The sequence below is a fragment of the Scyliorhinus torazame genome, chromosome 6 (assembly GCF_047496885.1).
Source record: "Scyliorhinus torazame isolate Kashiwa2021f chromosome 6, sScyTor2.1, whole genome shotgun sequence".
In the NCBI taxonomy this organism is placed as follows: Eukaryota; Metazoa; Chordata; class Chondrichthyes; order Carcharhiniformes; family Scyliorhinidae; genus Scyliorhinus; species Scyliorhinus torazame.
Genome location: NC_092712.1, coordinates 107,781,096 through 107,800,114, shown reverse-complemented (window position 1 = coordinate 107,800,114; position 19,019 = coordinate 107,781,096). Strand labels below are relative to the sequence as shown.

Sequence of the window (19,019 nt, the reverse complement as noted above, 5' to 3'; positions counted from 1 at the left end):
ATAAAACTTAACAGCAAAACATATTTAAGGAAAATATGCAATTTAGTTGATTTCATGAATCAAGCAATTAGGCAACAAAGAGTAATACTGAGAATATTGTGTTCTGAATATCTAAGCATCAAACCATGCCTTGCATAGTACACTTTTCCAGAGTTTGTTGTCTGTGGGTTTGTAGATAACCTTAACCGATGCTTTTGATCACCCTATCTTTTGAGCCTGATGTTAGGCGAATTGTAAGAGCAACATGCTCTCCAAATGTCTTCCCTACATCCTTTCCTTTGAGGAAGTGCTTGATATTAGTGTTTTGGGCTGCTGCCATGGTTTAGGTGTCACTGTAGTTTGGCTTGCTGCCCTTTACTTGTTTGGGCTTCTGGCCGGATGAAGTTTTTCTTAATCTGTGAGTAACTTGGATATTTCAGTATTTAGATTTTCTTAAAGCTGTTTATTTAAGAACATTAACATCCAAGACCTCATTGGTAAATACACTGTTACAATGACCTGAATGCAAAGCGAGTGAAAACAAATCAATGAAAAACTGATTCACAAGAGAACCCTTTGCTGTCCTCTATTCTTTTTTTTAATATAAATTTAGAGTACCCAATTATTTTTCCCAAGTAAGGGGCCAATCCACCTAACCTGCACATCTTTGGGTTGTGGGGGTGAAACCCACGCAGACACGGGGAGAATGTGCAAACTTCATACGGACAGTGACCCAGGGCCGGGATTGGAACCCGGGTCCTCAGCGCCATAGGCAGCAATGCTGACCACTATGCCACCGTGCTGCCCGTGCTATCCTCTGTCCTTAACTCATTAACTTTTTGTAGAAGACCAAGTCCTGCAGCAATGCTGAGTTGGGGAATTTGCTGGTTCTAAAGAGTTTCATTTATTTCTTTATCTTCACACGTAAGGGTTGGAGTGAACTGGCCCTTCACTTTGAGGTCCATGCACTCTGCCCCCTGTTGCTTTATTTTTGACGGCTGGATTTCTGTTTCATGAAGCCAGTCCAATTTGTCCGCTTCGACAGACTAGAACTGCTTATCGGGATATTTGGTTTCTCCTAGGAAATTGTTCTTTTGAAATGCTGTATTTCCAATTTCCTGGACATCAAAATGGTTGGAAGCATGTTCCAGCTTTCTTCTTTTAAATTGTACTTTAGCTCTGCAGAGTTGTTTAAAATGCCCAGTCTTGCCACAGATAAAGCATTTGGCCTGCCCTGCTAGCTCCAGCGGCAGTGATGCTGTTTTTCGGCACAGCATCAGGAACATTTAAAAATAATTGGAAGGGTTCTTCCCACCGATTTGGCAGTTTTGGTGGACTTTTTTGCTGGCTTTTCGGTGGGTGGAGCTCACAACTTTGGGCCTACATACTGGATCAACCCCTTCTGACCCTCAATTTCTCCCTGAAATACACCCTGATCCTACTTGCATAGCTCCGTTCACCTTGCTAACTTTCTTACCATTAAATCCTTCTGGGTTTGTAAGAAGTCTGAAGGTGCTTCATAGTTCATAGAATAGAATTTACAGTGCAGAAGGAGGCCATTCGGCCCATCGAGTCTGCACCGGCTCTTGGAAAGAGCACCCTACCCAAGGTCCACAACTCCACCTTATCCCCATAACCCAGTAACCCCACCCAACACTAAGGGCAATTTTGGACACTAAGGGCAATTTAGCATAGCCAATCCACCTAACCTGCACATCTTTGGACTGTGGGAGGAAACCGGAGCACCCGGAGGAAACCCACGCACACACGGGGAGAACGTGCAGACTCCGCACAGACAGTGACCCAAGCCGGGAATCGAACCTGGGACCCTGGAGCTGTGAAGCAATTGTGCTATCCACAATGCTACCGTGCTGCCCCAAAGCATGCCGACTACAATGTGGTCACAAGTTAACTCATGTTTTAAAGCTGTACAGCTTTAACTATTAACACTCTGTTCAAGTTGTTCATAAACAAATCGATGGAATCGCCCAGCCTTTGGCTCCTTTGGTTGAATCTCACCTGTTAAATAACCAGATTATTCTTAGGGGTAAAATAATTATTGAAAAACATCCTTGCAGGAGGTCAAGGCCAACTCGACTACTTGTCTTTCCAGAACATCATCAGCTATGGTCCCAATTACATATAAAAGGATACTGGCCAGATGTTTTTGTGTCTTTTCCTGTAAGCCCAAAGCTGTTTGATACTTTCCAACCATCGCCTCCAGAGCTCGCATTATTGTTCTTGCAGGGACCCTTGATGTGTTTGAAGGACTTTGGAAGGGATAGTGGCTGGTCAATGGTTGTCGACATCATGAGTGGTTTTCTCACTGTTTTTATCCTTCTTCATGCAAAGTTGAGCTTTTCTAGGTCTTCACCCATGGGTTACCAATCTATGGTCTCAGTTTTCTGAAACTGTGACCGCCAATGCTGTCATCATGTTTTGGGCTGTTAACACAGTTTGGACTATTACCATGGTTTGGCTTGTTGCCCTTTACTTGTTTGCTTTTCTGACCAGAATAAGTTTCTCCTAATCCATGAGTGACTTTGAGATAGTCAGTATTTCATTTTTCTTGAAATTGTTTATTTAGAACTATTGGCATCTAAGGCCTCATGATAAATATGTTGTTCTCTTTATATATACTGTTCTCCCTCTTGCTCTCATGATCTCCTGGTCATCTGACCCTGATGCCATACAGACATCATCATTCCCGTACCAGCCTCCCTGAACAGGCGCCGGAATGTGGCGACTAGGGGCTTTTCACAGTAACTTCATTTGAAGCCTACTTGTGACAATAAGCGATTTTCATTTTTCATTTTCATTATCATCAGTTACTAATTAAACTAACCATTAACCTTTTACTCTACAATTAGCTCTTCCTGGCTGCAGGGCTGAGCTTGACAAATGTCTTGGGAACTTGTGGGAAAGAAGATTTTACAGCGTAGCGTGGATCTTTTGGCACTGGTGCTCTCTCATTCCTTACCAATACATCCTCCGGTATGGTCCAGTAGCAGCACATTAACAAGAACTGATCATCTGGGTCAGTTCTCTTTTCCGAATTACAACAGCCCAAAATTGTGTTAGTTTTCAGGAGGGTATTTTTACTTGTGTTCTGCTGAAACATATTTACATATTATAAAATCTGTCCTGCAATAACATATTTCAAAAGGGAAACTTGGTTCTGTCTGATTGACACAACTGGAAATAGCGTCATTATAAAAGATGAGCATTTAATTGAACTGTCTAGTCCACCGCCTGTGAGTAACCCAATTTTGAATAAATAAAACAAAGCCAGAAAATACTGAACAATCTCAGCAGGTCTGACAGCATCTGTGGAGAGAGAAGGCAGCTTTGACAAAGAGTCATCCAGGCACATAACGTTAGCTCCCTTTTCTCTCCACAGATGCTGTCAGACCTGCTGAGATTGTCCAGCATTTTCTGATTTTGTTTCAGATTTCAGCATCTGCAGTAATTGTTTTCTCTTTGAATAAATGGAAATTATTTTAAAGAGCTATCCAGAACGCTTCGCTAGTTGTAATGATGTGAATGCACAATTATTCACAGTTAAATTTGCAATTGTTGAAGCAGACAAGTGATTATTGCTAGGTGCAGGAACATGTGTGTCACTGCAGCTAGCACAGCGATTATACGATACAGACACCGACTACACAGACACCGACTATACAGATACCGACACTGACTATATAGTGATGGTGCACACAGCAGTCATAGATGCAAAGTCAGTACAGACTCCGGAGAAACAATCCAAGACTCAGGCCACAGCTCCGCACACAGCGAATTACAAAAAAGGTTCCACTGTAAGAGTGGTGGATCTAGAAGATAGAGGTGCCCTCGAGAGTGTGAAACAATGCATAAATACCAAGTCGGAAGTCGACAGAAACAAAGTCTTCAAAGGGAAGCCAATGGCTGCTTCAGAAGGTGACTTTAAGGGTTCTGGAGGCAAATGTCTCCTCGAAAAGAAACACGACGGTGATGTCAATGGTGCTCGTCAAACACCAAACAGAAATGTCATGCCAGAACAATAGAAAACAAGAATGAGCAGGACAAACAAGTGTTTGCAAAGCATGGAAAGAAATCAAATAAGCCAAAAAGCACTGATCTTCAGCGACAAACAAATAACAACTGGCACGGTGTAGCATATCATGGCTTCACAAAACAAAATTATGAACTTTCGGAATTGAAACAGCATCATGAGCTAGAAATGAAGGAATTGGAGAGGACACAAGCTGGGCTATGGTAACAGAAGAGGGAACTAGAAAATCTGCAACTTGCCTCTCAGTTACAACAAGCAGAAATAGTACACCAGAAACAGCTTATTGAGAAGGATCGGCAAGCCATAAACCAGCTGAACACAAAGGTGAACTCCCTCCAGCACAGTATTGAGCCTCTAGAGAGACAGAGAAGCCACATGAAAGGGAATTGCCTTGAATTGGAGAACAAACTTACTCAGTCGAAAGAAGCATTTGAAGCAAGGGAAGACGACAACAGTAATGCTGTGTTTAAACTGCAGAAACTACAAACTGAGAAATGTGAATTGCATCAGGAAATCAAGTAACTGAACATCCAGAAGGAAGAGCTAAATAGAAAGACAGGAGATATGGAAATCTGCCTGCAAGAGAAAAAGGCAGAGCTGCAAGTGGCGATGGATAATCTCAGAGATACCAAAGAACAGCAGCTCAGTGCAAAGAATAGCACACTCAAGCAACTAGAGGAAAAGCTGAAAGGGCTGTCTGACTATGAAGAGGTTAAAAAAGTGCTGAGTATCCTGAGTCGATGGAAGGTGTAGTATCAGAAGGGTCTGGATCACAGGAAGCTTCCAAAACCCTAGAGGTACCTCTGCTGGAGAAGAACCGCTCATTACATTCTGAAAATGCAACTCTGCGGATCGCCAACAGTGACCTCAGTTCCAGCATTAGATCTAGGACAACAGCTTCAGCTCAAAGTCTAGCATATGCAAGACATAGAAACCGAGAATCATAAACTGTGGGACACACTTGAGGAATACAACAAGGCGTTTGCAGAAGCCAAGAATCAAGAAGTAACAATGATGTACCATCAATTCAGAGCGAGACCATATGAACAAGTGAACAAAGGTTTTATTACACAAAGAACTAGCCTGCCAGTGACCTCTGTACAAATGAGCGTGGATCTCGATAGTGATATCAATCTGGCCAGACAGTCGCTGAATGTCGCGGAGCGGGCTGGGCAACGCTGCCGTGGGTGTTGGCCCTGGCCGCAGAAGTAGCACGACGTTGCCCTGGTCTGGCGGGCAGCCGCGCAGCACAGGCCTGTGACGTGGCCCGGTCTGGCGACATTCACGTCAGCGGGGCCCACGTGGGGCTCGATGGGTCCGCGGGGAACGCGCTGAGGCTCTAGTAGGCCACCTCTAACGAGGTGACTAGTTTTATCGTGTCCTGCAGGTCGGTAGCCCCGTTTTCCAGCAGTCGCTGCCTGATGTAATTAGAGCGGACCCCAGCTACATAGGTGTCCCGGATCTGCAGCTTCATGTGCTCCTCAGCCATCACATCTTGATAATTACAGTTTCTGGCGAGTAGGGTCAGGTTTTACAGATATTCGTCCAGAGATTCTCCTGCGCGCTGTCGGCGGGTAGTGAGCAGATGCTGCGTGAACACCTCGTTTACAGGCTCAAAGAAGCGCTTCTTCAGAATCGCGACCGCTGCCTCGTACGTGGCTGCCTTTTCGATCAAAACTGAAATTCGATGGCTCACCCAGGCGTGGAGAAGGTGCAGCTTGCGAGCTTCAGAGATAGGCGCTTCGGAGGAGCCGAGGTAGGCCTTGAAACAGCGGAGCCAGTGAGAGAAGATCCCCTTGGCTTCTGGGGCACGGGCGTCTAAGTCGAGTTTTTCTGGCTTGAGAGCGGCGTCCATAGTGACGTTTGTGTAATAAATTGATATATTGATATACCATCAATTCACAGTGAGACCATATGAACAAGTGAACGAAGGCTTTATTATACAAAGAACTAGCCTGCCAGTGACTTCTGTACAAACGAGTGCCACCCACTGGGCGCAGGACTATATACTGTCTGGGGGGGCGGGGGGGGGGGGGGGGGGGGGCAGATGTGGAGCCCACCGGGGTTCCAGCTCAATCCTTAAGGGTTGAAGGTTACACAGACACCACATCTCCTGGTGAATACATTTCACCACAAACAATAAAGCACTTCAAGAAAAAATCAACGCGTATGAGCAGAGCTTGAGCAGCAAAGCACGCGCTCTTGAGAAAGAGCAGAAATTACGGAATGACTTCACGGAAAAGGAAAGGAAGTTGCAGGAGACTCAAACATTTTTGACCTCCAAATTTGAGGAGACTGATCATAAGGTTCAAGTGCTACAGACAAACCTGGAAGCAACTCAGACTGAGCCATGTGATTTAAAAGCAAAGCATGATGCAGAATCATCTGTCAAAGTGGATGAAGTTGAAGTTATCCGGACAGATCTGGAAAGAGCAAATCAGAAGGCAGAGGTGGTTCAAAGAGAGACAGAAACCTTGCATGAGCAGCCTTCCTAAGCTAACAAATCCCTGCAGCTGGCCACCCAGACCCAGAAAGCTCCTGGCGTGGAACAAGCTATCGAAGTGTTAACACGATCAAGTCAGGGAGTTGAACTGGCGGCAAAAGACCGTGAGATATTACAATGTGTTGAAGATGTACAGAGGTTCCAGAGGAAAACCTAACCAAACTCCGTGAAACCTCGGAAAGTCAGGTCTCACAATTAGACCAGTTCATGCTCAAGAAAAATGTAGGTCAAGGTGCGTATAGATACCAAGCCTGCCTTGAGAGAGAAAACTGAAAAGAATAAGAGTTCTTCATGCTTCAGCAACAGATCTTCCAAGAAGCAAGAAGTCAATAATTCTTCAAAAATAGAGCAAAGAAAGCAAGAGGTCAACACATATTTCAACACAACAAACACAGGAAAGAGACCACTTCAGGCAACAAATGCAGTTCAACAGCAGAAGCCTGAATGATTGAACTGATGAACAGTCACATTTGCATGCATTCAGTTTTACATGACTAAATTCAATGTATATGTGTATAGTTTGAATGGAACTGATTAGGATTCAAAATGATTTTAAAAGAAAGGAGGATGTGATGATAGAAAGACTATCATCTATATATAATATGAGTAGATCATCATCATCTGTATGTGCGTTCCAAGTTTTATGGGTTGGATTCTCCGTACCCCGACGCCGAAATTGCAGCCAGTGCGGGGGGGCAGAGAATCCAATTTCCCGCACGAAATCGGGACCGGCGCCGGTTCCCCGCTTCTGCAGGCCCCGAAAGCGGAGTACTCAGCGAGTACGCCGTGCCGCCTAGGACCTACCTGGAGCCATTGCCAGACGCCCGCTCTGCTATTCTCCGCCCCTGACCGGCCAAAGTCCCGATTGCGTGGATCTAATGTGGTTCAGCCGATCAGGATACTCGCGTGGCGGCTGCGGACTCAGTCCGCTGCCGCTCTGGTCAGGGGCGGGCCGATCGGACGGCAGGGCGGACCTTAAAGGCTGCTGGGAAATGTTTGTGAGGGCGGACAGGGTCGGGCATGCGGCCGATCGGGGGGTTTATTTGTGGGTCCAGCTCCGCGGTCTGAGACCGCCATGGAGCACAGCGCGGCCGCTGGAGGCCGTCGCCGTGCGCACATGCGCGGCCTCCGACCCGGAAGTGCGGGGACCCGTGTCTGCAGCAAAAGCTGGTAGATCTACGCCGGATCCCCGCTAGCTCCCTGCAGGTCTTGAAATTTGTGGCCCAAACTTCAGTTTTGACGCCAGCATGGGGACATAGTCCCAATAACGGAGAATCCAGCCCTATATGTTTTTCTGTCATAGTTCCAGCATCTGACCAGCAGGTGGTGAGAGTATGCATGCTCGTGATCCGGACGCACCATGTGTTACAGGACAAGGGGCGGGATTCTCCCCTACCCGATGGGGCCCGGCGGGAAAGAGTGGCGTGAACCACTCCGGCATCGGGCCGCTCCAAAGGTGCAGAGTATCCGCACCTTTAGGGGCCAAGCCCTCACTGTGAGGATCTAGCCCCGCACCAGAGTGGTTGGCGCGCTGCCAGCCGGCGGGAAAGGCCTTTGGCGCCACGCCAGCCGGGGCCGAAAGGACTTCGCTGGGCGGCAGAAGTCCGCGCATGCGCGGGAGCGTCAGCGGCTGCTGACGGCATCCCTGCACATGCGCAGGGGGGGTGTCTCTTCCGCGTCGGCCATGGTGAAGACTGTGGCCGAGGCGGAGGGAAAAGAGTGCCCCCAAGGCACAGGCCCGCCTGCGGATCAGTGGGCCCTGATCGCGGGCCAGTCCACCGCGGGGGCACCCCCCGGAGCCAGATCGCCCCGCCTAGTCCCACCGGAGGTGGTTTGATCCTCGCCTGCGGGAGAGGCATTCCAGCAGCGAGACTTTGGCCCATCGCGGGCCGGAGAATCGCCGGGGGGGGGGGCTCGCCGGCCAGCGCGGCGCGATTCCCGCCCCCGCCGAATATCCGGTGCCGGAGAATTCAGCAACCGGTGGGGGCTGGATTCACGCCAGCCCCCGGCTATTCTCCGACCCGGCGGGGGGTCGGAAAATCCCGCCCAAGGTGTTAGTAAGGAGTCGATATCAGTCGCATATTAGAGTAGCTCTGTAGTATCTTAGTGTAAGTTACCGTTAGACCATTATTTTCATCTGTATTAATCTTAGACATTATAGTGATCTTTTAGTGCTCCGAAAGCTAGTGATTCAAAACAAACCTGTTGGACATTAACCTGGTGTTGTAAGACTTCTTACTGTGCTCACCCCAGTCCAACGCCGGCATCTCCACATCATTTTAGAGTAATGTTAGTAATAAATAGTTTTGTTGTAAAACTAATGTTCTTTATTAACACTACCACATCAAGATTCAACATTAGCATAATCAAAGAATATTACACTCTTGAGGGCAGGCCTTCCTTTTCTCTGAGAGTCAAAAGTCGCATGATTACTTCATTAAGGCTGCCCCCAGTGAAGCTCCTGGGAGGGTGGGGTCGTGGAAGAGGGGGCGCGGGCAAGCAATACCCCACCTTGTCTACCTTCCCCTCATCCCACCCCCACGTCCAGTCCCACTACCCCACAGCTACCCTTAAAATTTACCTTAAATGTTTTGATGCAGAGAGTTTAAATACTAAAAGGTTCTAATGCCTTACTGGGGAGGAATTCCAAATGGTGACGAATATACATCTGTTTTTGATTCTTGCTGGTAAAGCATTGTTCAGATGTATTTATGTTTTTAAATTTGTTCATTCTGTTTCAAGAATTTGTATAGAAATTTATGCTAGCCCCGTAATAAATTATTAAAATATAGTGCACCTGTAGCAATTATAGGGACTGAGAATTGAATGTAGTCCCTGCCCCATTGCTGAAGAAATCATCAAATGAAAAATTGTTCGGTAGCAACCTGGAACTTCACATTCACATTTACACTATGATGCGCCCTTCTCAAGTTAATGTAGATTGGTGATGTCAGTGGAAAGAAAACATTATTTTGCTTTATTTTTACACAGTATTTTTACTCCGAGGTAGTGGGTGCTTGAAACTCACTGCCGGAGGAGGTGGTGGAAGCAGGGACGATAGTGATGTTTAAGGGGCATCTTGACCAATACATGAATAGGATGGGAATAGAGGAATACCGACTCCGGAAGTGTAGAAGATTTTAGTTTAGACGGGCAGCATAGTTGGCGCAGGCTTAGAGGGCCGAAGTGCCTGTTCCTGTGCTGTACTTTTCTTTGTTCTTTGCTCTTTGGTCTTAGCTCTAACCATCTGAAGTTATTATGCAAGCAAGCCTCTGTGTTCCATGCATTGATAAAGGTTTACATTTGAAATGAGAAATCCTATAAGTCAGTGATTTCTGTTGTTTCTGATGTCAGTTCACATTCATTGGCATCGCCTTTTAAAAAAATTGTGTTTGGACAAATGAATCAAAGGAAGCTTTACAGGGAATAAATTAATTCTCTTACATGCTGTATGTTGTGTGAGAACAAAGATGCCACTAGTAATTTTTGCAATATTGAGCAGTTATAGGTTGGGCCCATTGGCATTTAGAAGAATGAGAGGTGATCTTGCATACAAGATCCTGTGGGAACCTGATAGGGTAAATGCTTGTGGGGGAGATTAGAACAAGGCACACACATATTCAAAGTAAGAGGTCTGCCTTTTAAGTTGGAGATGAGGAGAATGTTTTTTTCTTTCAGAGGGTCATTAGTGTGTGGAATTCTCTTCCTCAGACAGAAGTGGAGGCTGGGTGATTGCGTTTATTCAAGGCAGAGTTAGACAGATTATTGATAGATGAGGGAGTCGAGGGTTATCGGGGCAGATGGGAACGTGGAGTTGAGACCACAATCGGATCGGCCATGATCTTATTGAATTCTGGAGCAGTCTTAAAGGGCCAAATGGCCTACTCCTACTCCTAGGTCCTATGTTCCTATGTAAATTTAATTCAGGTAAACCTGTATTATCATCCAAGGCCATTTTGATCTAAAGCCTGGGGCTTTAGATTACCTCTTTTGTGTCACAGAGCATTTAGAGTTACCGGTGTTACCTCTGAATGAATAAGTATTCACTATTTATTTCATAAGCATTGGGGAAAGAATCATATTTAATAATGCAGGTTAATGTATTCACTTTTCAGATACAGCTATATAAAGATCACTTCTGGGTACATTGATTTGCTCAGATTTTACCAGCTGATCAATAAAAACCCATCTTGTCAATGGAGGGCAGAAGGTTAAAATTATATTGCAGAAGAATTTTAATGGAGTCCCATGTGGTGAACAAAGTGTTTTCTTTGTGCAGCCATTTCCATTCTATAAATAATATAGTCCAAGGAATTAATTGATGCCAGAATGATGAGCCTTTCAAAGTAATGTGGCCCATTAGCAACCTGACTGCATCACAACCGTCACCCCATGGTTAAAACTGATGTGCCAGGTTTTACCTCGGGCCTGTTAGTGGGCAGCTGATCTAACCTGAAGTTGCATGCTGCAGTTGGTCTTTTTATCACAAGGTGAGCAAAGGTTTGCAACATGCTGCGATTGCTCCCAGGATTAAATAATCAGCTGCGATTGGAGAGAGAAATAGAGTTAACGTGTTGAGTTAACGGATCGTGCGCGCCTTGGAGCGAACATTTGAGGGGTGAGTGTTTGTGTGAGATGTGTGTGTGTGTATGAGGGAGAGAGATGTGTGTGTCCAATATGAGAATCAATTTTCCAGATCGCTCCTCCCTTTAAAAATGACAAAATGTGAAACATATGTTTTTTTTAAGCAAGAGATCTTTTTAATTATTGCTAGGTTCGGCTCTCCTCAAATGGGGACTAGTTCCAGGGGTTGATGTGAAGGGGCCATGGGAGGGTGGCTTGGCCAGGGCATAATGTGTGGGGGCCACGAGGCTGGAGAATGTATTTGTGACTGTGTGCCTCTTCCTAATTCCTAAAATATACACAGACATAGCTAGAAAAGGCTTGCTTACATTTGATTTCCGTGTTTGCACCTTTTACGTAGCAAAATGGGGGCGTCGACATTATGAGAGTATTTGGGGTTCACCAATGCTCTTGGAAGGCCACTAAGGGGTTCAACGGCTTAAAATGTTTGAGAAACCCTGCCCTATAATATCAAAAGAGAGGATACAACAAGAGAGTGTTTGCCAGTGATCAGAGAGCATGCTTGTGGTAGTATGCATTAGGGGTCATGTGGGACTGTGAAGCCGTGATGTCATTGGCTGACAGATCCCGGGTCCTGGTTGGCTGTTGACCTCTAGCTCCGCCCTGAAGGCGGAGTATAAGAACCAGGAGTTCTCCCCCGCAGGCCAGTCTGCTACTGAACTGCGGGGAACAAGTCACGTTTAATAAAGCCTCATTGACTTCATCTCTATTCGTCTCTCGTGAGTCTTTGTGCGCTACAATGCTTACCTTTTAATTATGGACCTTGGGTGGGTTCCCAATGCTGGATGGCCAATGGGAGGCCCTCCAGCACTGAGTGTGCAGCAGCCCCTTTGTCAGAGGTCCGCAGTGCAGATGTAGGTCAGAGAGACAGAGGGCATGTCAAGATGGAGGTGCCATCGAAAAGTCCCGAAACTGTATTCCATAAAAGCTGGCCACAGCTGCGGGGAATGCAATTGTGGAGGTGAAACCCCTTCAGTGTGCAACCTGTGGCAGCAGCGGTGGCCATTTATTGGTCACAGACTGGTGAAAGGGTGGGGGGAGGGGGGTGGGGGGGGGGGGGGTGGTTGATGAGGTGACCAAGGCAAATTTCTCCCAGGTCAGCCACCTGCTTTCATCTGCTGTGTTCCGGCCATCGTGATGGTTCTGCCTACCCGACTGGAAAGTTCCAGTCCATGGCAGAGGGACCTTAATTGACTCTTTAATAGGCTCAATTACCTACCACTTGCCTGTGGTTGACTGCTTCAGCCCTGAATTGGCATGTTCTTAAATGGCCCAGAGGTGGGAACAGCTGGTCGGTGTCCTGAGACTGGGAGCAAGCCTGACTCTGGTCTAGTTCCCTTCGGAGATCCAAAGTTCTGCCCCATACACCAGATGTAATTATTCCTAAAATAAATCTTTAAAAAATAGAAATAAGTTTTAAATCATACAATTAAATTTTATGCAGTTACAACCGCCCTTTCACCTGAACACTTTATAAGTAGCTACAGTTACCTGGATTTGCCAATATTTCAACTGCATTCCAAACTGGATTACATATGGGCGATGCCACAGAGAACCTCATTCCTGAATAAAATAATGTTCCATTGCTCAATTTTTCAAAAAATAAGCTGTGGAAAAATCTAATCCAGTCTTTTTACGTTGCAATGAAAACCTACATTACTTGCATGACATACTGTAGCTCCCATATTCCCTTTATGCCTTTCCCCTGGATTTTAGTGAGATGAGTTGAATTGTAAATCAATAATTGATTTTACTTGTAATATATGAACTAGCAGAATACAGTTTACTTCAAGTTTCAATTTCTTGTGCAATGATCCGAATAATAGAAAATAACACATAACGGGCGGGATTTTCCAGCCATGCCTAGGCAGGTTCTCCCCACAGTGGATATGGCGCGTATGCCAAAAGTCCATTGACTTTGGCAGAACCGGAAGATCCACAAGAAGGCAAGGCCAGAAAATTCCGGCCCATGCATGTTGGTAGGCTAAATTCATCTTATGACAGGAATGGAATTTTTCACACAACCCGTTACGCTTTTGGCGGCAGCGGAGGCCGCCTGCCATTGGTTGACGATGGAATCTTCTTGTCCTGCCATTGTCAACGGGGTTTCTTGTTGAATACACCCCTTGCCACCATGAAACCTGTGGCGGCAGTGCACTGTCGGCGGGACAGAAGATCCCTCCGGCTTGAACATTGGAAAATTCTAGCCTAAATTCGCAAAGTTAATCAACTCTGACCCACAAGAAGAGATGCTTCTCCCTCTATGGCTGATATACCCTTCACAAATTTCTGCAGACTGTTTGTCCTAGCCTGGAAGCCAAAGACTTGGAGCAGGATTTTTGTTTCCTGGTCCCCAATGTCAAGACCATTTCCAGTCCTGACCCTGCATTGCATCAGTAGCTGAGAATGACCAAGCAATAGCTGAGGTGCATGCCCCAATTAAGGGAGGTGGGTGGACCAATAGGAGACCGTCCAGCTCTGACATAATGGTACATTCACTGTCAGATGTGGGAGCTGCCGATGTAGATAAGCCAGAAGGAGTGTACCCCAAGTTGGTGGCACCCTCTGAAGTCTTTCTAATAAAGGTGAGAGTTATGCTGGCCACAATAGACCACTACGCAGGGGAGAATATCCTTACCTGAGGGTCCGTGCGGCTGCAGTGGCCCATCTCACAGTCATGACCACCTGGGGGAGTTGGGATTAAAAATGTTATTTGTAGTGTTGGTCCCCCAGTCTGCGTCCAGGTGGTTGCCCCCAGGCATTAATCAGGATTTGGCCACTGCAGGGGATCCAGACCACCCCCAGGAAAATTCCAGTGTCCTTAATATGCCACTTAAGGACACTATCCTGTTCTACCAATAGAGGGCCCTACCAGTGGTAAGAGCTGCTATGCGGGCAGACCCGCTGCCCTCCATATCAAACCCTCACCTCGCTGGAGCCTGTCTGACTGGTCTCGGTGAGGCAACCTCCTTGGTTCTGGAGCCTCGATGGTTGCTCCTCCTCCTGGGTGTCCAAAGAACTAGTAGTGGCCATCAGTTGACAGTGGTGCTGCTGGTAGTGAAGAGATGCCAGATTCTGATTGGCCGGGTGTTCTAGGAGGTAGGAGGTTTGTCATGAAGGCTAGAGGAGCCCTAATTGCAGGCAATTAAGTGCCTATTCAGGTTTAAATCATCAGGGCTTCTGGGAATCTCCTTGTAGGGGCTGTGGACTGCCATTAATTTCAGTCCGCTGTGTGGAAAACCTGCTGTAAATCTATGTTGTACCATTCCCAGTGTCTATCAGTGCAAAAGACATTTCTGAAGCATTTACAACCATCTTCAGCCAGAAGTACCCAGTTGAATGATCCATCTCGGCCTCTTCCTGAGGTCCCCAGCATCACGGATGTCAGTTTTCTGACAATTTGATTCATTCCACGTGATATCAAGAAACAACTGAAAGCACTGGATACTGCAAAGGCTATGGGCGCTGACAATATTCCGGTAATAGTACTGATGATTTGTGCTCTATAACCTGCAGCGCCACTAACCAAGCTGCTCCAGTCCAGCTCTGACACTGACATTTACCTGGCAATATAGAAAATTGCCCAGGTATGTCCTGTCCACAAAAAACAGGAGGAATCCAACCTAGCCAATTTCCAAACCTCTCAGTCTACTCTTGACCATTAACAAAGTGATGGAACGTGTTGTTGACAAAGCTATCCAACATTTCTTGCAGAGCAATAACCTGCTCACTGACACTCAGTTTGGATTCTGCCAAGCTCACTCAGCTCCTGATTTCCGTACAGTCTTGGTTCAAACATGGACAAAAGAGCTGAATGTCAGAGGTGAGGTGAGAGTGACTGCCTTTAACTTCAAGGCAGCATTTGGCGTATTGTGGCATCAAAGAGCCCTAGCTCAATGGAAATCAGGGGGAAACTCTCTGCAGTTTGGAGTCATACCTGACACAAAGGAAGACGTTTGTTGTGCTTGGAGGTCAATCATCTCAGTCCCAGGACACCACTGCAGACATTCCTCAGGGTAGTGTCCTAGGCCCAGCTGCTTTATCAATGACCTTTCCTCCATCATAAGGTCAGAAGTGGGGATGTTTGCTGATGATTGCGCAATGTTCAGCATTGACTTAGATGCTAAAACAGTCCACGTCCATATGCAGCAAGACCTGGACAACATTCAGGCTTGGACTGACAAGTGGCAAATAACATTCACAACACACAAGTGCCAGGTAATGACCATGTCCTAAATGAGTGGATCTAACCATCTCTCATTGACATTCAATGGTATTATCATTGCTGAATCCCCCACAATCAACACACTGGTGTTACCATTGACTAGAAACTGACTGGATTTATCATATAAATACTGTGCTATAATAGGTCAGAGGCTGGAATCCTGCAGCAAAGAACTCACCTGACTCGCCAAAGCCTTCCCACCATCTTCAAGACTCTAGTTAGGAATGTTATGGAATACTCTCCACTTTCTTGGATGAATGCAACTCCAATAACACTCAAGATGCTTGACACTATCCAGGACAAAGCAGCCCACTTGATTGGCAGCCCATCCACTATCTTAAACATTCACTTCTTCCATCACCGACACACAATAGCAGCCGTGTGTATTGTCTACAACATGCACCGCAGTAATCACCAAGGCTCCTGTGACAGCACCTTCAATATCCACGACCACTACCATCTAGAAGGACAAGGACAGTTGACACATAGGAACACCACCACCTGGAGGTTCCCCTCCAAGTCACCCACCATCCTGACTTGGAAATATCTCACTGTTCCTTCACTGTTGCTGGGTCAAAATCATGGAACACCCTCCCTCCCAGCACTGTGGGTATATCTACATCACATGGACTGTCGGGGTTCCAGAAGGCAGCTCACCACCACCTTCTCCAGGACAATTTAGCCATGCCCACATCCCATAAAAAGATATTTTAAAAACTTTTTTGCCATGCCATTTGGATATCTGTGACTACATGGGACGGGATTTTCTGTAGCCCAATGCCGGAATCGGGGCAGGCGGTGGTTTGACGCCTGGTCGCAATGCTTCGCCCCCTCCAAATTATCATCGGGATGCGCGCCGCGTGTAGTTGCAACCCTGGCTGCATATAATTATCGGGCCGATCCGCGATGCTCCGCTTCCAATGGGCCGTCTTCCCGACGGTGCAGGCCACGTGTGGTTTCACCAGTCGGGAGCCCGGCTGCGGGGAGAGAGTGAGGGCGTGCGGACAGTGTCCAGCGCTGCCACACTCGGTCGGGATCTGTGCCGCTTGCAGGGGGGCTCCTGCCAGGGCTGGGGGGAGTGATGGGGAGTGACCAGGAGGTGGGCTGTGGGGTCGGGGTGGGTGGATTTGCGGTCCAGCATGGCCAGCGGCATTTTATCCGGCGCGACCGGTGCGTGTGTTTGGGTTGTAAGCATGCACGCTGCAGCTTATCAGCCCTGCGATACTCTGACCGTTTTCCACGCATTCCGCGGGTGTTTCACACAGCATCGGTGCGAGCCCCTCACCGGTACTGGAATCGGTGAGGCTTCACGCCGATCTTCCCGTCGTGAAACACCATGGATCCTCTGTTGGCATTGGCACTTAGCCGCAGGAATGGTCAATCCAGCCCATGGCTTTTTATTTACTTCTTGGCATTTAGTTGGAAAAACGATGATGCCAAAATTACAAACCATCTAAACGATTAATGAAATTGCATTGCATAAAAACATTGTTTGAGATATGGCATGTCAATGTAAGTGTTGTCAGTGGCTGGGACAAAATTCGAACTTTTGTGTTGCTCCAGATGAGCATTAGACTAAAAATGTACCCTCTCCAGACTCCAGACAAAAAAATGACAACCATTTTGTTATGGCACGCAATTTGGATGTTTATTTTTCCGTCCAACTGAGTATTTAAAAGCATCCGACATTGTTTACATTCGTGTTAATGGTAGATTGTGAGGGTGAGTTTGAGTTCTGGACTCAGGTACATTGGTCAGTAAATGAATATTAATCACATTTATTTTACTTGAGATTAGTGAGTCTTTTAGTTTCACCTCATCTAGACTGATTAAAACATTGTTTGCATTGATTTTTACTTTTAGATGGAAGGTATTTGAAACAATCCATGCTGGTATCTGAAGTCTGGCTATGTCAATGATAGATCATTGTGATAAACATTTGTGATATGATGCACATTAAGTATCTTTTTTGATAATTTATGTCTTTTCAACGTGTTTTTGGACACAGGGCAGGTGATTACTGCAGGAATATTTGACATTTTAAATGGATATGACTTCAGAAATTTGCAACGTAGAGTGAATGGAGAACGACAGACTGGAGTGGCTCCTGCTGATTATGATGACAACTACCTAGGTGAGTGAGACTTGCTGAATCACTTAAAAAACTAACAATAAACAGAGCCAAGCACATTATAACAGCTCCCTCGGAAGGCTAAATTCAAAGATGGTGTTACTGATTATATAATAAGAGGCAAACTCAGCAGGGGTCAGTCAGCCCTTGAAGCTACCTCTGATGAGCCATGATGGATTTGTCCTCTTTTGGCATCAAACCTGTTTTCTTCCATTCCCTCATGAATCTGTGTTCAGTTTAGTTGCCATCATTACATGTAAAAAGCATTTCAAAGTACAGCTTTTTTGTTGGCTGCGGGAGATAAGGCACAAAAAGGGAGTTGACGTAAAACCTTATAAAACTTTATTGAATCACAGAGCCAGCTCCATGGGGCTATACTGTCTACTCCGGATCCTGTTTCTTGTATTCTTATAATTGGACAGAATTACTTTAATGACATATTGTGCTCTCTCGACCTGACGTGGTTCAGTGATTTGATAGAATGTCCCAATTATCTTTAGCAACGCAGGAACAGGAGTAGGCCAATTAACCCCTGGAGCCAGTTCCACCATTCAATAAGATTATTGGTTGATCTGTGACCTAACTCCGTACAACTGCCTTTGCTCCATATCCCTCATTGTATTTGGTCAACAGATATCTATTAGTTTCAGATTTGAAAAGTAACAAATTCCCTCATTCTTTGTGTGTAAAAGTTTCCTAATTTCACTCCTGAGAGCTCTGTCTCTAGGTTTTAGATTATTTCCTCCGGGTCCTAGACTCCCCAACCAGCAGAAGTAGTTTCTGTTTATCAACCCTATTTCTCTCCTTTGATATCTTGAAAGTATATCCTTCCTAAGATGTAGTTCCCAGAACTGCTCACAGTACTCTAGCAACTGAATTTAATATTTCTAGCCACTGGCTGGCTAGAAAGTCAGCAAAAGCTCCCTTCGCCTCTTTTCAGGACGGTCTTCTGCATTAGGTGCCCATTAGGCACTTAACTGGGCAGCAATGGGGCTTGCATGGGAATATGTAATGTGGGGGAGGAAAGTCCCGCTCATTGAGAATTGCCAACCAGTTGTAGTTGGCAGCTTCCATTGGTTGTCAGCAGTGGCTGCGGCTGGTAATGCACCTACCCGAGGTCCAGGATCACCGATGAACCCAGGCCACCAGAAAGTGATAGCAGAAGTGTAGGGGGTTGGTGGTTGTGGGTTGAGGGTCATGGGGACCAGCAGCAAAGGCAGGAGGATTAGCTCTAAGCAGGTGAATTCCAATGGTGGCGGAATGAGACTTTTAAGTGGGCATTAATTGCCCACATAAGAGCCCAAAGCGGCAGTGCAGTGGCAAAAGGTTCCCACAGGTTGTCCCACCACAATTTAATCGGGGCAGAGGGTGGCAAGTGGCAGGGTCCCTGCCAGCCACCCTCCTGACCCCATGCTATCAAACCTGCCATTGGGGAGGCCATTATATTCTTCCACAGTTGTGGGGCGGGATTCTCCAAGCCTCCGCG

General features: G+C 46.3%; 1 protein-coding gene across 1 annotated transcript in view; it reads left to right on the top strand.

Annotated features, from left to right (window-relative positions):
- Window positions 1-19,019, top strand: part of itga8 (integrin, alpha 8) — a 328,234-nt gene that overhangs the window by 19,752 nt on the left and 289,463 nt on the right. The window contains exon 7 of the mRNA XM_072508666.1: window positions 17,411-17,536. Coding sequence (XP_072364767.1) covers window positions 17,411-17,536 — 126 coding nt within the window. The remainder of the gene's footprint in view (window positions 1-17,410; window positions 17,537-19,019) is intronic.